At 48.8% G+C, this 14,707-nt stretch overlaps 1 protein-coding gene across 2 annotated transcripts in view; it reads right to left on the minus strand.

The window, feature by feature from the left end:
* RGS10 (regulator of G protein signaling 10) overlaps window positions 1–14,707 on the minus strand; it is a 38,142-nt gene extending 23,435 nt beyond the window's left edge. The window contains exons 1-3 of one of the 2 annotated variants that reach the window (XM_032313048.1): window positions 14,576–14,707; window positions 2,827–2,945; window positions 1,546–1,632 (exon numbers count right to left, since the gene is read on the minus strand). In XM_032313048.1, coding sequence (XP_032168939.1) covers window positions 1,546–1,632; window positions 2,827–2,945; window positions 14,576–14,624 — 255 coding nt within the window. In that variant the 5' untranslated portion in view covers window positions 14,625–14,707. Of the gene's footprint in view, window positions 1–1,545; window positions 1,633–2,826; window positions 2,946–8,956; window positions 9,122–14,575 lie in introns of those variants that run through there. The other variant, XM_032313049.1, reaches the window with a different exon arrangement.

A 14,707-nucleotide genomic window follows, 5' to 3' on the forward strand; every position in this document is an offset into this window, starting at 1 on the left:
TGGGAAGCCTTTCTAGGCTGACCTAGGAAATTTGAGCTAAAAGGAATCTATCTTAGCATCCATCCTTGCCCCCACAGAGAGGAAGGCCGTAGAAGCAAGGTGCCCTGCTCCATCTTGGGGGAAGTGTGTCTGAGTCAGGAAAAGACTCTGAACAAATCAATGATGAACATTTTCCAAGCTGTTGTCTACAAACATGAAACGGCTGCTGGCTTTGCAGAGTCCAGGTTTAGAGACAGAGGCTCAAAAAGCTGGCAGGCCACGAGCTACATCTGCCCATGGATATGTTTTGTTTGGCAGGCAAGGTTTTACATTTTCTACAAATTAGTTCCAACATTTATAAAATCTAATGGTTTCCTAAGAATCCAAACATCCAGCTTCTCTGGATAACCAGGCAGCACTGGGCTGAAGATGCCTTAGGAAGAGGCCAGACCCTTAGGGTTCTGGGGGGCAAGGGTGAGCAAGCAAAGACCTAAGTGGGCAGAACTCAAAGCACAGAAAGCCCAGACAGCCACAGGCCCCAAAGTGTTCACTGCCAAAGTCAGCTACAGCATCAGGCACAGCTCCTGGAGGCGGGGCCAGCTATCCACAATGGCCCCAGTCCCCACCACTCCTTATAGCCTCACACCAAAAGCTTCACGGATTCGTGTTTACTCACTGGCCCTTGTAGGCATGTAGCTGGTAGCCTCTTAGAAATACACATGCCTAGGCCTCACAAACACACCCGACCCACAGGCCTTCGTCCCCATAATCGCCTCCACCTCCCCCTTACACCCAATCTTCAAGGACAGAAAATCTGCTGACATCAGAATTAAAGGCTACCTCCTGCAAAGAGCACACATTTACCCAGGAGAACAGTCAGAAACTTTCTATGCGGGACGCCTGCCAACTACAGGATGTTTTGTAAGATACGTTGAATAATTGACAATCTATCTGATTCGAGTTGCGCTTTTATCGCCACACATCTGTTTATCGTTTTACTACATCCGTACAAAATGCCGACATGTCAAACTCTGGGGAAGCATCCTCATAACTTATTCATGAAGAAAAAAATCATGTGCAATGATAAACTTGAAATGACAGAAATCGTTATTTTTACTTTAAACTATTTGTCCATTGGAACAGCTCCATTTAAAAATTAACACAATTTGGGGTGACTGGGTGGCTCAGTCAAGTGTCAGCCTTCAGCTCAGGTCATGATCTCAGGGTCCTGGGATCAAGTCCCGCATCAGGCTCCCTGCTCAGCAAGGAGTCTGCTTCTCCCTCTGCCCCTCCCCCCAGTCCATATGCTTGCTCTCTCTCTTTCTCTCTCTCTCTCAAAAATAGATAAAATCTTTAAAAAAATTAAAATTAACACTTTGAAAAATTATTAATATTTGATCACTGCATAATTTGAAGCTTCAGTCTTCCCCAAATCCAATATGGTTCAGATTTCTTGAGGCAATTTCAAAGTCTGTTGGAAAGGCAGCTGTAACTTCATAATGAGAGAGAAAAAAATGATCAAGAACTCAAAGAATTCAAGAACTAATTACAGACTCGAAGACATACCTGCTTCTTATCCTGTGTTTTCTTAAAATCTTCGCAGGCTAGCCAAAATAAAACATTTTCTTCACTGAATTCCTTTTTTAAAAATTCCTATAGATAAAAAGAGGAGAAAATATCAAGCAATGTTCTACTTTAAGGAAAGAAAATAACAAGTAATTTCCTTCAAGGGCCAGTTTGGCAAAATGGGACTAACGAATACGGTTCTGTCACCCTTCGAAAACTCCATCTTAAAAAACAAAGCATATGTTTAATGTTAAAGCTAGAATTTCATATGCATTTGAATTTACTGACTCGGACATCGTCAGGAAGACTAAAAATGAAGCAAGAATTTACTCAGAAGTCTAAGATAACAATAAATTACCAAAGAGTAAATTTAAGTGGGAGATATATTAGTTCCTTCCAGACAGTGTTTAAACAAAGTACATTCCTCTAAAATCAGCCGCATTTTTTTTTAAACAAAAGAAAAGAAACAAATTAAGCATGTCTAAAAATGCCACGATGAAAACTATTTTAAGCTGGAGGTGTGTTTTCTTTGGGCAGCAGTGGGGGTGAGCAGCACAGTCTGCCATCCCACTGGGTGCAGAATGGGGTCCTCCCTGAGATCTAGACGGTGCCCCCAGGGGCCGGATGTCCAGGGATGTTAGGAGAGCAGCCCACCACCCCCTCCCCCGGCGCTGCAACAGGGACCAACAGCATCAGGGCTAACGCTGACCTGAGCCAAAACTTAAAGGCAGAAGGCGGTGGGACTCGGTCAGATACAGGGCCCTCTTGAAATTCACATGTGGTTCTTCTATCCGACCCCTGGGGTTTCTGCCAGCCAGAGGGCTCTTTCTAGGCAGCGCCGACACGCCCCATGCGTCAGCCCCCTCTTGGAGTTCACCCTCACTTCTCCAGCCGCTGTCCTCCTTTCTCCCCGGGGCCGTAATGAATCCCGAGAATCCCGGAGAACCAACCTTCACATCCGAAACCCAGACCACCCCCTCCCAGGGGTCCCAGAGCTGGAAAGGCTCTGGGGATTCTGCCAATGAGCAAAGCACGTCTTTGCCCATCACCCTCTCCCCCTCCCATCCAACTACATAAAAACCAGAAACAGCCTGTGCGTGCCCCTCCGCTCTGGCCCCAGGCGATCTGGGAGAGAGTCTCCCCCTTGGCCATAGCAAGTGAGAAGTCCTAATTCTCAGGTTGGGACACACAGAGGGAAAAACCAGTCCGTGTTCCCCCCAACAGGTGTCTACCCTTCTTCACAGGCTGCACCGATCCCAGTCAACAATGAAAAAGGCAAACCCTAAATCTTTTCACGCCTTCTGGGTCTTCGAGCAGATTCTCCAGAGAGGCCGCCCATTTGGCTGTGCTCTTGGGGTTCTGCTGGCTGCTGCTGGGACTCCCATCGCTGCCGTGGATGTCTGCAAAGCAAAGTTCAGACTGTGAATTTGGCCCAAAGATACTTTCACGTAAAAATATCTGCAAGTAATGGTCACGGTCATCACCACTGTGGCTAATACAGGTTACGTGCCAGAAACTACGGCAGGCGCTTCACACGGGGAACCCATTCTAGCTCCCATGATAACCTTGGGAAGGAGGCACTGCCATTTCCTCCATCTTACATGTGAGGGAAACTGAGGCTCAGAGCGATGACAAGGGGGCCTTGTCCTTTCCCACCACTCTCCATCCATCCTTCCCCCCCCCACATGTCCTCGAGTGGCCAGCCCTCAAGCCTCCCAAGGACTTCCAGGAACCCTGCCACCATGGCGGCTGCTTCCCCATTACTGTGCTTTGGGCACAGTCTGGTAATTATCGTGCTGTCTTGTGATGATCTGCGTGACAGACGCACTGGTCCGAAAGCTTCTGTGTTATCTTTATGTTGTATCCGCAACACATGTAGTTCATTGCCCGGCACATAAATAAAAGTGTGCACCGGGGTTGGGCCAAGGGTGGGAAAAGGGAGACACTGGCTGCAGGTACATGATTTTAGGGGGTTGCTAAAAAAACTCAGGCATCAAGATAAATGGTATTTTCATGCAAGATTTTGAAAAATCAAAATATGCAAAGAATTCCATAACGTGGGGCGCCTGGGTGGCTCTGTTGGTTAAGCGTCTGCCTTTGGCTCACGTCATGATCCTGGGGTCCTGGGATCAAGCCCCATGTTAGGCTCCCTGCTCAGTGGGGAGCCTGCTTCTCCCTCTCCTTCTGCCTTTCCCCCTGTTATGCTCTCTCACTCCATCAAATACATAAATAAAATCTTAAAAAAAAGAAAAAGAATTCTTTAACAAACAAAATAACAAAATTGTGAATAAAAACAGGATTGGTATTACTGATTTTTCCTTTGTCTCCAATACGGTTCAGCATCACACCGTTACCACGTGTATAGATTGGATGAGTGACTCTCTACCTGCACACCCGCTGCCTTCTCTTCCTCAAGAGCAGAAAAGTCTCTTGACTATAGGAAAGGGGACAGGCGACTTCCAACTAACACACTTTGACTATTTGCCTGAGAGGAAGTGACAACACACACATGCCTCATTTTACAGAATTTGGTCCCTTCCTGGAGTCAAGGGGGAAAAAAAAAACATTGAATGTAACTTCGGATGGGCCCAGGTTCCAAACCCAGTTCAGCAAATTCAGACTGTGTGGTAAGGGGCAAAATTCTGTGTGCAAGATAATCTTCCTGTCTCACTGGTTATCCAAAAGACTAAAACGGGAAGCCCATCGGGTATCTAGAAGCTCACAGAGGACCCTCACAAATGTTAGTTCCTCTCTCCTCTTCCCTAAAATAATGATGTATCAAGTGAACTCTTTTTATAGCTAATACTTTTCTCCATTGCCTTTTCTCGTTCGAAGTGGATGCCTTTCTTTCTTTCTTTCTTTCTTTCTTTCTTTTTTAAGATTTTATTTATTTGACAGAGAGAGCTCACAAGTAGGCAGAGAGGCAGGCGGGGTGGCAGGGGGAGCAGGTTCCCCACTGAGCAGAGAGCCTGATGTGGGGCTCGATACCAGGACCCTGAGATCATGACCTGAGCTGAAGGCAGAGGCTTTAACCCACTGAGCCACCTAGGCATCCCGTAGATGCCTATTTCTATAAAGAAAAGTTTGAATGTAGGAGAAAATATGCTTTTAATTTTAAAAATCAGCAAAGCAGACCATTTGAAAAGGACAAATGAAAAAAGTCCTATGAATATTAATTGCTGCAAACCACTAGGATGCCATAGAGTTTTAAACGTTTTTGGAAGAAAGTTGTATCCGGATACATTGGCCTTAACAGCAACTCAGCTGCCATGATCTTTCCTGTTCTATTGGGTCAATCCACGTGTTAATTTCTCGAGCAGCTGAGACTCTGTCCCCCAGGGTCTGGGAGAACCACCTGGATTGTAGACACTTGCTGGCTGACTGGGGCTGAAAAGCAGAAGCCAGAAGCCTGCCAGGGAGTGGGGATTGTGTTTCAATGCACACTGGTGATAGAGCACATAAGAGAATTTTCAAGACAGAGCTATTCCTTTCACGGAGAAGTAAACTCACTCAGACACAGCACAAATGGACCTGATTCTTCTTTAAAGTGAATCTTCAGTCCGTGGATATTACATTACTTCCCCTGCTCTCTTCGAAAATGCTAGAACGGCAAGCCTCTAAACACAATGAACACTGGGTTTCTTCCCGACAGAGTACAAATCGAATCAAGAGATCACCATTATAAAAAAGTTCTGCAAGAGGGTTCATTCGGCCAAGCATTTCACCAACTTATTCCTGCTCGTGAGTACAGCCTCACGACTTGCTACCCTCCCTCAGGAGATCGGCTCTGAAGTAAATACATGCAGAGACACAAGTAGGCTGCTCCCGGGAGCAGTCTTAGGCAGCCAGAAATTTCTCCTGCTGTCACACAACACCTACTCTGCCTGTAAGTTTCCAACCTTGGTCTGAAAGGGTTTTAAAGCTCCTGACATTCTTTTCAACAAAAAAACAGACCGCATCTTAGTGTTTGCTGCCACACGTATCTTGCAAATAAATACACTCAGTGGATTCCCATTTAAAAATCCAAAAGAGCGCTCCTTTGGTTAAATAGGAGATAAGCTTTCTGACCCCACCATTTGATAACTGCCACCTCCCCCAACCCTTAATTTATACTCAAATTACTTTGCATATTGAATTTCTGTGCCAACTTTCACTTGATCGAAAACTCTTATAACTCAATACGCACTAGTCTGGTCAGGTCCCTGTATTTTATAGACTGAGAAATAGAGGTTCAGAGGGTAAAGTGACCTACACAAGGTGACCCAACTAGAGAACAGCTCGATGGAACCAGTACTGGGACTTCAGTGTGAAAGTGACCGTCCCCCCACCCAGGGCCACCCTCGCAGAACCCCAGGTCTGCTCCAGAACATAGTACCTGGCAAATAAACGGCCCTTTCTCTTGGTTCTTGACTGGGCTATCATCTCCCTGCCATCGAAAGTCATGAATTGCATTGACCCCGACACGATTACAGAAGGGCACAGAATTTCCAGGGCTGGCTCAGGAAGTCCACCAAGATGGAGCTACTCTCCACAGCCACAGCCACTGCCACTGGAGTCTGGCTCTGGTGCCCTGGATAAGACAAATCCCTTCTTGCCTTTTTGCCCACCTTCTGCCCCCACTACCTTTACTGTGGGAATCTACCCGCACTCTGTCTGATGTGTGTTTTTGTTTTTCTCAGGAGTATTGGTTCGAATTTTTCCAAGACTTCCTGACTGCCCTTCAATTTCAATAAGAGCTTTTGGCTACACCTTTTTTCCTTAATCTTTCTTGATTGGTATCAGTATAGATAGAAAGCTCTAAATAGAACCACATTTGCAACTCCACTCATTTAACGGTGCATCTCTTTTCCAAGTCATGCTCCTGACCACCAGGGAGACTGAGCGTTGCACCCCCCACCCCCACCCCCCATCTGGCACTGCCCTAGAGATCATCCCTCAACGCGGGCCATTTCTATTACCTCAGGAGACTTTCCCTACTTCCCAATGCATGAAAGTAAAGGCTCCTAAGACAAGTTCACCTGAAATGTTACAGTCAGTCCAGCAATTGTAAGAAAAAGGAATAACCTTTCTCTATAAAAAGCAGGTTTACTTCTGAACTTAAGAATAAAGCAAAGCCAAGAGTTCCCAGCTTCCCAACTCCTGGCACCTGGAGCCATAAAGAAATAACAATATTCTTTGCTTTTTTGTTGACAAAAGTTTCCATTTTAGATGGATTACACAAGAAGTTAAACTTGGAATGCACAGGTGGAAAAAAAGTCAAACATACTTTTCTAGCAGCTTTAAGATCACTCAAGCTAGTAAGGAGCTATCGCTGATGACTTTTGTTTCAATTTTGTCCAGCTCTGTTTATCTTGTCTTGTTGTTTAGTTTACCTATTAAAATATTTTTGCAATGAAAAAAAATTTTTTTAACCTCCTGCGGTCTTTAAAACATTTTAGATCAGATTTTTGTAGGCATGATACTTATTTTTCTTTTTTTTTTTTAAAGATATTATTTATATATTTATTTGAAAAAGAGAGACCGAGATAGCAAGAGAGAGCAGAGCATGGAGGAGAGGGAGAAACAGGCTTCCCGCTGAGCAGGGAGCCCAATGCGGGGCTCGATCCCAGGACTCTGGGATCCTGACCTGAGCTGAAGACAGACGCTTAACCCACTGAGTCACCCAGGAGCCCTCACAATACTTGTTTTTCAATAGATTTATGCTCAGAGCAATCTATCATTAGCTAGTAACAACAGGGGACACTGACACATTGTTTGTAGTGTGCTGGGGACTGCTTCAAGCTTTTTCTGTGGGTTCGATCATTCACACCTCACAATGAGCCTGTGGTGTGCTTAATATCCCCACTTCCGATGGGGAAGCACAGACGAGGCACAGAAACTTGTAAGCGTCGCCCAGCGAGGAGAGCGGAGACCACGCTCCGAGCACAGCTCCAGAGCCCATGCATTTTATCATAAGGTTCTACTGACATTTTTGTTTTTAATAACAGCCAATCTCCACACTCACAAAGGCCAGAACATAACGGCCTTGAAGAGGAAGACAACTGCACCGTGGGAAAAGATTGAGAAAACCAAGAGGGAATTCAGCACAGACAGAAACCCACACCAGACCACTAGAACCATCTAGCATGCGAACACAACATACATACGCTTTCCATTTACATTTATGCTGTTCTGTGTGGTTTCTGACTTCAGCAAAAGCCATTATTTCACAGATACAGATGGCTGAGGCTGGTGGCTTGCAGCATATTTCGTAATGCATTATTTATAGATGCTATGATGTCATATCTACCAGAGACTTTCTCCAGACATTAATTCCTTGGAAATCCATACTCAAAAGACATCTGTAACACTCATCAGAGCTAAAGGCTTACAGCGTGGATTCCTGCTAATAGTCTGCAGGAAGGTCTAGGTTAATGATCCTGCATAGACAATTTTCCCAAGTCAGATAATGTCCTAGTAAAATCTCAACACCCACCTTCCTCGAAGCAGAATCAGGGTACATCATCAAAGAGTCTATCCTAAGTACCCCCAAAACTTCTAGCATTGTTAAAGAAAACATATGAAATATTCACGCCCAGGAAGAGGCAGAAATGTTCATTCCCAATTCTAAAGCAGTCTGGTTCAACACACACACACACACACACACACACACACACACACCCCAAAACTCCCGTAAACTTTCAAGGAAAAGTGCACACCCCAAGAACCTTACGTGAAACCTCACATCAGGGCGCCTGGGTGGCTCAGCCAGTTAAGCGTCTGACTCTTGGTATCAGTTCAAGTCACGGTCTCTGCGTTGTGAGATCGAGCCCCGGTTCGGGCTCTGCACTCAGCACAGAATCTGCTTGAGGTTCTTTCCCTCTCCCTTCCCCTCTGCCCCTCCCCTCATTCTCTCTCTCACAAATAAATAAAATCTTTAAAACCTCATATCAACAATTCCGCATCAAACATATTACATTTTTTTTTTTTAAAGTCATCCAAACTTAGAAGCAGAGAATCAGTTCGTTACAACTGGAGATCTATGTAGGGCTCCAGAGAAAGTGAGTCACGGAGACACTCTATCTAAACGTTACTTAAGTGTTTACTGGCTCCAGCATCTAAGGTCAGAGAATGACCACCCTTCGAGCACGCAGTTCCCTTGGTGGGGAGGTTTGCGTGAAGTGCAAGGAGCAGAATATAATAATAAAAATTGGAAAAGTTTTTAAAATAATCATAATAGCAAGCATCAAAGACCAGAGAAGGCGAGCAGGCTGTAGAGGGTTGGCTGGACTCAGAAAAGGCTTCGTGGCGTTTTTCTACAAGAAGCCAGAGACCTCAGAGAAAGCCAAGGGCTAGGGCGGTGCCTCCCCGGGGCGCCGGTGCACCTTTAAGCGGAGGACATCTGCCAAAGGGGGTGGGGGCCGCTCCTTACGTTCCATGCTCTGGGGTCCACCTGAGGAGTCTCACGAAGCCCAGAAACCCACTGCCTTCTCAGAGACGGTTCGTGGGAGACAGGCCGGGGGCTGTGGGGCTCCTGAGCACCCTTGGGTCTGGAGGAAAAACAAGACTCCACATCCTCTTTTGAGTGGACTAAACAACAGATGGCCACTGGCTTCCAGTTTCTACCAGAGGGAAGGAAATCAGAACGCCAGACTGTTATTTGTAGCCTCCCTAGATCTCTACTTTCTAGGCAAAGGCCCAGAAAAAATAAAAATTACCCAGGAGCCCTACTCTGGGGGTGAAAACGAAGACCCTGTCCTCATTTCCCTCACTTTCCAGAAGCCCTGTGCCGCCCCCCCCCCCGGGGGGGGCCTGACACTCACGCACAAATGTGCCCTCACTCCCCCGGGGGCCCCCACGGCTGGGCAAGTCAGTGACATTCTGCACTTCTTGAGGAGGAGCCGAGTCCCCCCGGGGGTCCGCCGTGTCTGGCGCTCATGTTCACGTTTATGTTGATGGATGTTTTCTGATAGATTGGGGGCGAGACAGAGAGCAGGACGGCTGTGAAAATAGCTCCGGACTGAGCGCTTGCTATATGGATCTGGTCTCCGCGTCACAGCGACCCTCTGAGGTTGGGCTCATCAGGGGCCCATTTTATAGAGGTGGAAACTGAGGCACGGTGAGGTTAAGTCCTGTGCTCCAAGGAGAAAGCAAAGAAGTGGATGAGGTGGGGCTCAGCCCCCGTCCTCGGGCTGCAGAGCCTGCAAAGTCAAGAAGGACAGTGACAGACGCAGTAAGGGAAAGGCGAGGCCCTTTTTCTCACGGAACTTAAAATTAATTGAGAAGACCAGACCAGGAGTTCCCAGATGGCTGTCTGCCCACAGTGCCACAGGGCTCCGGGAAGCTTTTTTCACCAGTTCATGAAGAAATAAGGGGGCGCCTGGGTGGCTCAGTGGGTTAAAGCCTCTGCCTTCGGCTCAGGTCATGTTCTCAGGGTCCCGGGATCGAGCCCCGCATCAGGCTCTCTGCTCTGCGGGGAGCCTGCTTCCTCTCTCTCTCTGCCTGCCTCTCTGCCTACTTGTGATCTCTGTCAAATAAATAAATAAAATCTTAAAAAAAAAAAAAAGAAATGAAAATAAGGATAAAAAAATATTTACCACGTAAGCTGTCTTGATATGGTCAAGGCGGCCACGGGTTGTTTTTAGGAAAAAGATCATTATATTTATTTACATGGTACAAAATTCAAGAGACAGTGGGAGCACAGGGGAGCATGACTTCCTGTCAGCTCTGTCCCTCAGTCACCCAGTGCCTCTCTCTGGACACAACAACCTCTAGAAGATTCCGTGGATCAGGATATTTCCTTACATGAAATTCTGTCTTTACTCTCTTGGGTATTCAAATGCCCTTTCATGTATGGAAAGATAAAGATGGCTGATGACGGCGTTGTCTGTAATGTCCTGACAAGAGAAAGGACGAAAGGGGAGGAAGGGAAGAAGGAGGCAGGAGAAGAGGAAAGAGAAAAGCCGTCGGCTCCGTGTTCATTTATATATTCTAACTCTAAATATATTTTAACAAGATGACTCAGTGGACATTGTGTGAACTCATGCAGGTAGCTCTGGGCTTGGGTCAGAAATTTGAGTTCTCTGGTCTGTCCCTTCTAAAATGGGTGGTGGCTCCAGACAAGACCCTGCCCCTTGGCCTCTGTGGCTGTCCACAGAGAGACAAAACGGCCTGCGTTTCGGAGGCAGAGAGGGGGGGAGGCAGGAGTCTGGGGAGAGAGGCCCTGCTGGGGCAGGGGGAGACCCAGCTTTGGAAGAAGACTCAGGACAGAGGACACCCCTGGGAAGCAAAGGGGCAGAAGCGGGAACGCACAGCCCCCAGGGGCAGAGTGAGAGCAGGGGGAATGGGCCTGGGGCAGAAGGCAGGCCCGAGGAGGGGTCCCAGAGCACCGTGCAGAGGGAACAGCACAGCTGACCCACAGGCACCCTGCAAAGCCCTGGAGGGATGGGAACCGGCTTAGAAGGGAAATGAGTCCCCGGAAGTCTGCAAGGGGCTGTTCCCCCCGCAGGGGATGCCTCCTGATGGCTCTTATCGGGTAGCTACTGCTGCTGTCGCCTGCCCCGGGGGCCCCTCGGCCCCCACCACCCCTCTTAGGGCTGTTCCAGAGGAGAGCTATCTGGGGGAAGCAGAAGACAACCAGTGAGAGTAAATTTAGTACAATTTAAACAGCAACTTTCTAAGCCCAGCGCCCCAGGCCGAGGGGATTACTCAAGCACAGCAGGATGTGTGCCTTAGTCTACCCAGGAAGCCCCCAGGAAACAGCCTGCCTGGCACCTGCCAGGGTTCCCCAAATTTCTAACAGTGCAAGAAGGAGACATCGGTCACATGCAAAGCCAATGAAGAAGGCAGAGCTGTAGTAGCACCTGTGCCGCTGGTCTCTGGGCTGCCCTTGGCGGCATTCAGAGCTGGTGGCATTGGAAGCTGACATCCCAGACACAGCCGGCTTGTAGGCTAACCATACCAGTCTAAAACAGCACCCCTGGGCCCAGCCCAGCCTCCCTGTCCCCAAACTGCTCTCCCTGAAGCCACAGGCCAACAGGGCCCATGACGTTCCGCAGGGAAAGTTTTCCCAGAGGCCAAGACTGCCGGCTGCGGGGTTGTTAAAACAAAGACCTTAAGTTGCTATGTTGACTGTCATCTTTAAATAAAAACTTAAGCCCAGCAATAAATCCAAAACTGGTCCCAAGGGCTAGTGTACAACCGGCCCCCGGGGGGAGAGCCAAGCCTGCCTGGCAGGGTGGGGATTCCCTCCACGGATCGCCCCTCGGTCGGCTCGCAGAGGGAAGACTGTGGCTTCGGCTTTGCTTTCCAGGTGAGCAGCATCACAACTACCACCGACTGTGTGAGTCCTTGTAGGGGGCGAGGGGGTGGACAGACTTCAGTGGCACAAGAATCAACTAAGGCATTTGTTGAAAATGCAGCTTCTCCCCCGAACCTCGGGTCCCCAAGATGGAATCAGTGGGTCCAGGGCGTGGCCTGGAAAGCTGCATTTTATCCACGGCCTTGGCATCCCCGGTGGGTTCAAGAACATACTTTGAGAAATCCCCTTAAGGAAAACAAGGGAATTCCACTTTGAACCTTGAAATTAGGGCTTAGGAACTCCAAACTCTGAGCTTGAAGACATGGTCTCCGGTAAGTTTTTGCTGAAAAGCAGGAAAAGCCTATACAATCGAAGGTTCTGGGAGCCAGGACTGAAACTGGGCCTGTATCAGGCGATTGCAGGGCTGGATCCAGCACTTGTGGGGCTGGAAGCTTATACAATTTGGAGAGCCAGTTTAAGGAAAATAATTCAAAGTTACCAAGTAAAAATGCAGTACAGGGTCCCATGGATCACTTGGCAAGCTTCCCAGTACCTCTGCCTCGGGGCCCACATGCCCTTTCTCACTTGACCCCTTCTTTTCGCACTGCTGGATGGTGATGCCCAAAGGGCAGGGCCTCATTTGCCCTTTCCCATCGGTGGGGTACACTTTAAATCTAAAGATCCATTGCTGTTTGGGCTCTCAGCGGCGAGGCACCCAATGCCAAACCATGGTGCTTAGCTACTAATCTTTCTATCTGTCACCTAATCTCATGTTGTAAGGCTGAAAAGTGACGACCCTAAAAGAGGTACACTCCACTAGTGTCTCTAAATTGCCCCAATCTTTCTGGGGTACAACCCTCATCCCTATAACACCCCCAAACCAGGGAAACCCCCAAATGATGCAAAGCAATGAATACCCAGGCAGAGGTGTTCAGAACAGCTCTGTTTATAACATGAAAGGGGGGAAACTAACCATTATTCCTCACATATTACATGCCAGGCATTGCACTAGAGACCTCGTATGTTGTGTATTTAATCCCAAGACTCTATGAAACCCACTTTACAGATGGGAAAACAGATGCAGAGGTGTGCCAGGAAACCAGCTCTCCTAGATAAAAAAAAAAGCTTGATCTGCAGTCTTTGCCCATTTCCATGGTAAAAGTATCCACCAACAGCCAGTTTCAAGCTGTCTGTGATTTGGCACCCAGTTCTCAAATTTCCCAATAATTTAGCAATTGGCTCAGAGGTCAAGTAACTTGCTCAAGGTCACCGAATGATAGAGTCAAGGTGGGAACCAGGAGCTGAGCTGGAGTCCAGGCTCTGCTTACTGTCCCACAGGCCTGTGAAGAGGCACCAACAGGGAACAGCTAAAAGGAACACCCAAAGGAATCCTTGGACCCACAGACAACCCAGAAAGAAGTACAAGCCCATTGACACCAATAAGAACTCTTTACAATAACCCTGTGAAGTCCTACTTTACTAAGGGTGTCCTGAATATTAAATGCAATGATTTGCATAAGGCAATGGACAGGAAACCAGCTCCATTCAAGGGCTCAAAGAGGGATAGCTGTTTTATTCCCATTCTGCAGAACCTCATTTGCACACGACACAGAGTTTTTACAACAGTGGAGGTGGGATTTGGTCCCAGAGGGTCTGGTTCACCCGCCCACCCAATCCCTCCTCTTAACTGCACTGTCCCTCATAAAATAGGATATTTAGTGAAAACAGGACCCACCAACATGTTCAGACTCTCAGCACTAAAGCAGCCACCGTCAGAGTGGGAGGTAGCAGAAAAGCCTCTGAACTCCACAGTCAGATCAACCTGAGTTTCAAAGATTCTCCATCCCCCCCTAACTGGTTACCTAACAGCTCCGAGCTTCGGTTCCCTCTTCTGGAAAGTAGCCTTAACAGTACCTGTTTTACAAGGGCGCCCCTAAGGGTGGAGAGAGAACGCAGAACTGGGTGAACAGAGACCTGCGCCCACATTAAGAGCTCAAAGGAGCACAGCCGTAACTGTGAACGAAAAGGGTAAGGCGGTTGGCGTCAAAGGCATGGTCTCATTTTCACCGTGGATTCTCTGTCCTATCAAACCCCTGCAAACTGTGGCTCAGCCTGGTCCATTGTGGCAGCCAGGGCAAGTCCCCGTAATGTCAGCGCTCCCCTGGAGCGAACTACAGACGTGCCTTCTCTCCACCCTGGTGTTCACCCTCCTCTGCGGCTCCACATTTCGGCTCCGCAGCGCAGAAATGAAGGCGCTGGGCAGCCCGGGCCCCGCTGCCAGTCCGATGCTGGGGGTCCAGCCCTGCCACCTCCGGGCGCCTCGCGGGCATCATTCGCACCAACGCCCGCAGCGGAGAGAGACGGAGAACTCCCCAAGGGAAGGGACCCGTGCGACTTTTCGGATCTAGAGCCCACACTCCCTCCAAAGTTTGGGGGTGCATGGGATCTCCTTTCTTCTCCCAGACCATCACTAAAAAGAAAACTGCTGCTTGTTCTTCCTTTTGTCCAAACTTCCTCCCCGCAGCGCCGCTCGGGGCTCTGCGCTCCCGCCGCCGCTGCGACCGCAGGGACGCTGGATGGAGCAACGAGCATTGGCGCGGTCGGCGGGGACCCTCGTCGGGTGGCATCGCCGAGCCGCGCCCGAACACAGGAGGGAGGGAAGGATGCCCGGAACCCTGGGCGGGCAGCGTCGGCCGAGGCGGCACCTCCGGGCGCCCCGATCCCCAGCCCGCGTGCCGGGGAGCCGCTTACCTGACGGCGGCCGCTTCCTGCTGAGCCGGCTCACGGCGCGGTTAAACATCGCCGCGGTCGCCCCGGGAGGAAGGAGGAGCAGCCGGGCGGCTGAGCAGGAGGACGGAGAGGAGGAGGAGGCCGAGAAGGAGG

Source organism: Mustela erminea, chromosome 14 (genome assembly GCF_009829155.1).
Source record: "Mustela erminea isolate mMusErm1 chromosome 14, mMusErm1.Pri, whole genome shotgun sequence".
In the NCBI taxonomy this organism is placed as follows: Eukaryota; Metazoa; Chordata; class Mammalia; order Carnivora; family Mustelidae; genus Mustela; species Mustela erminea.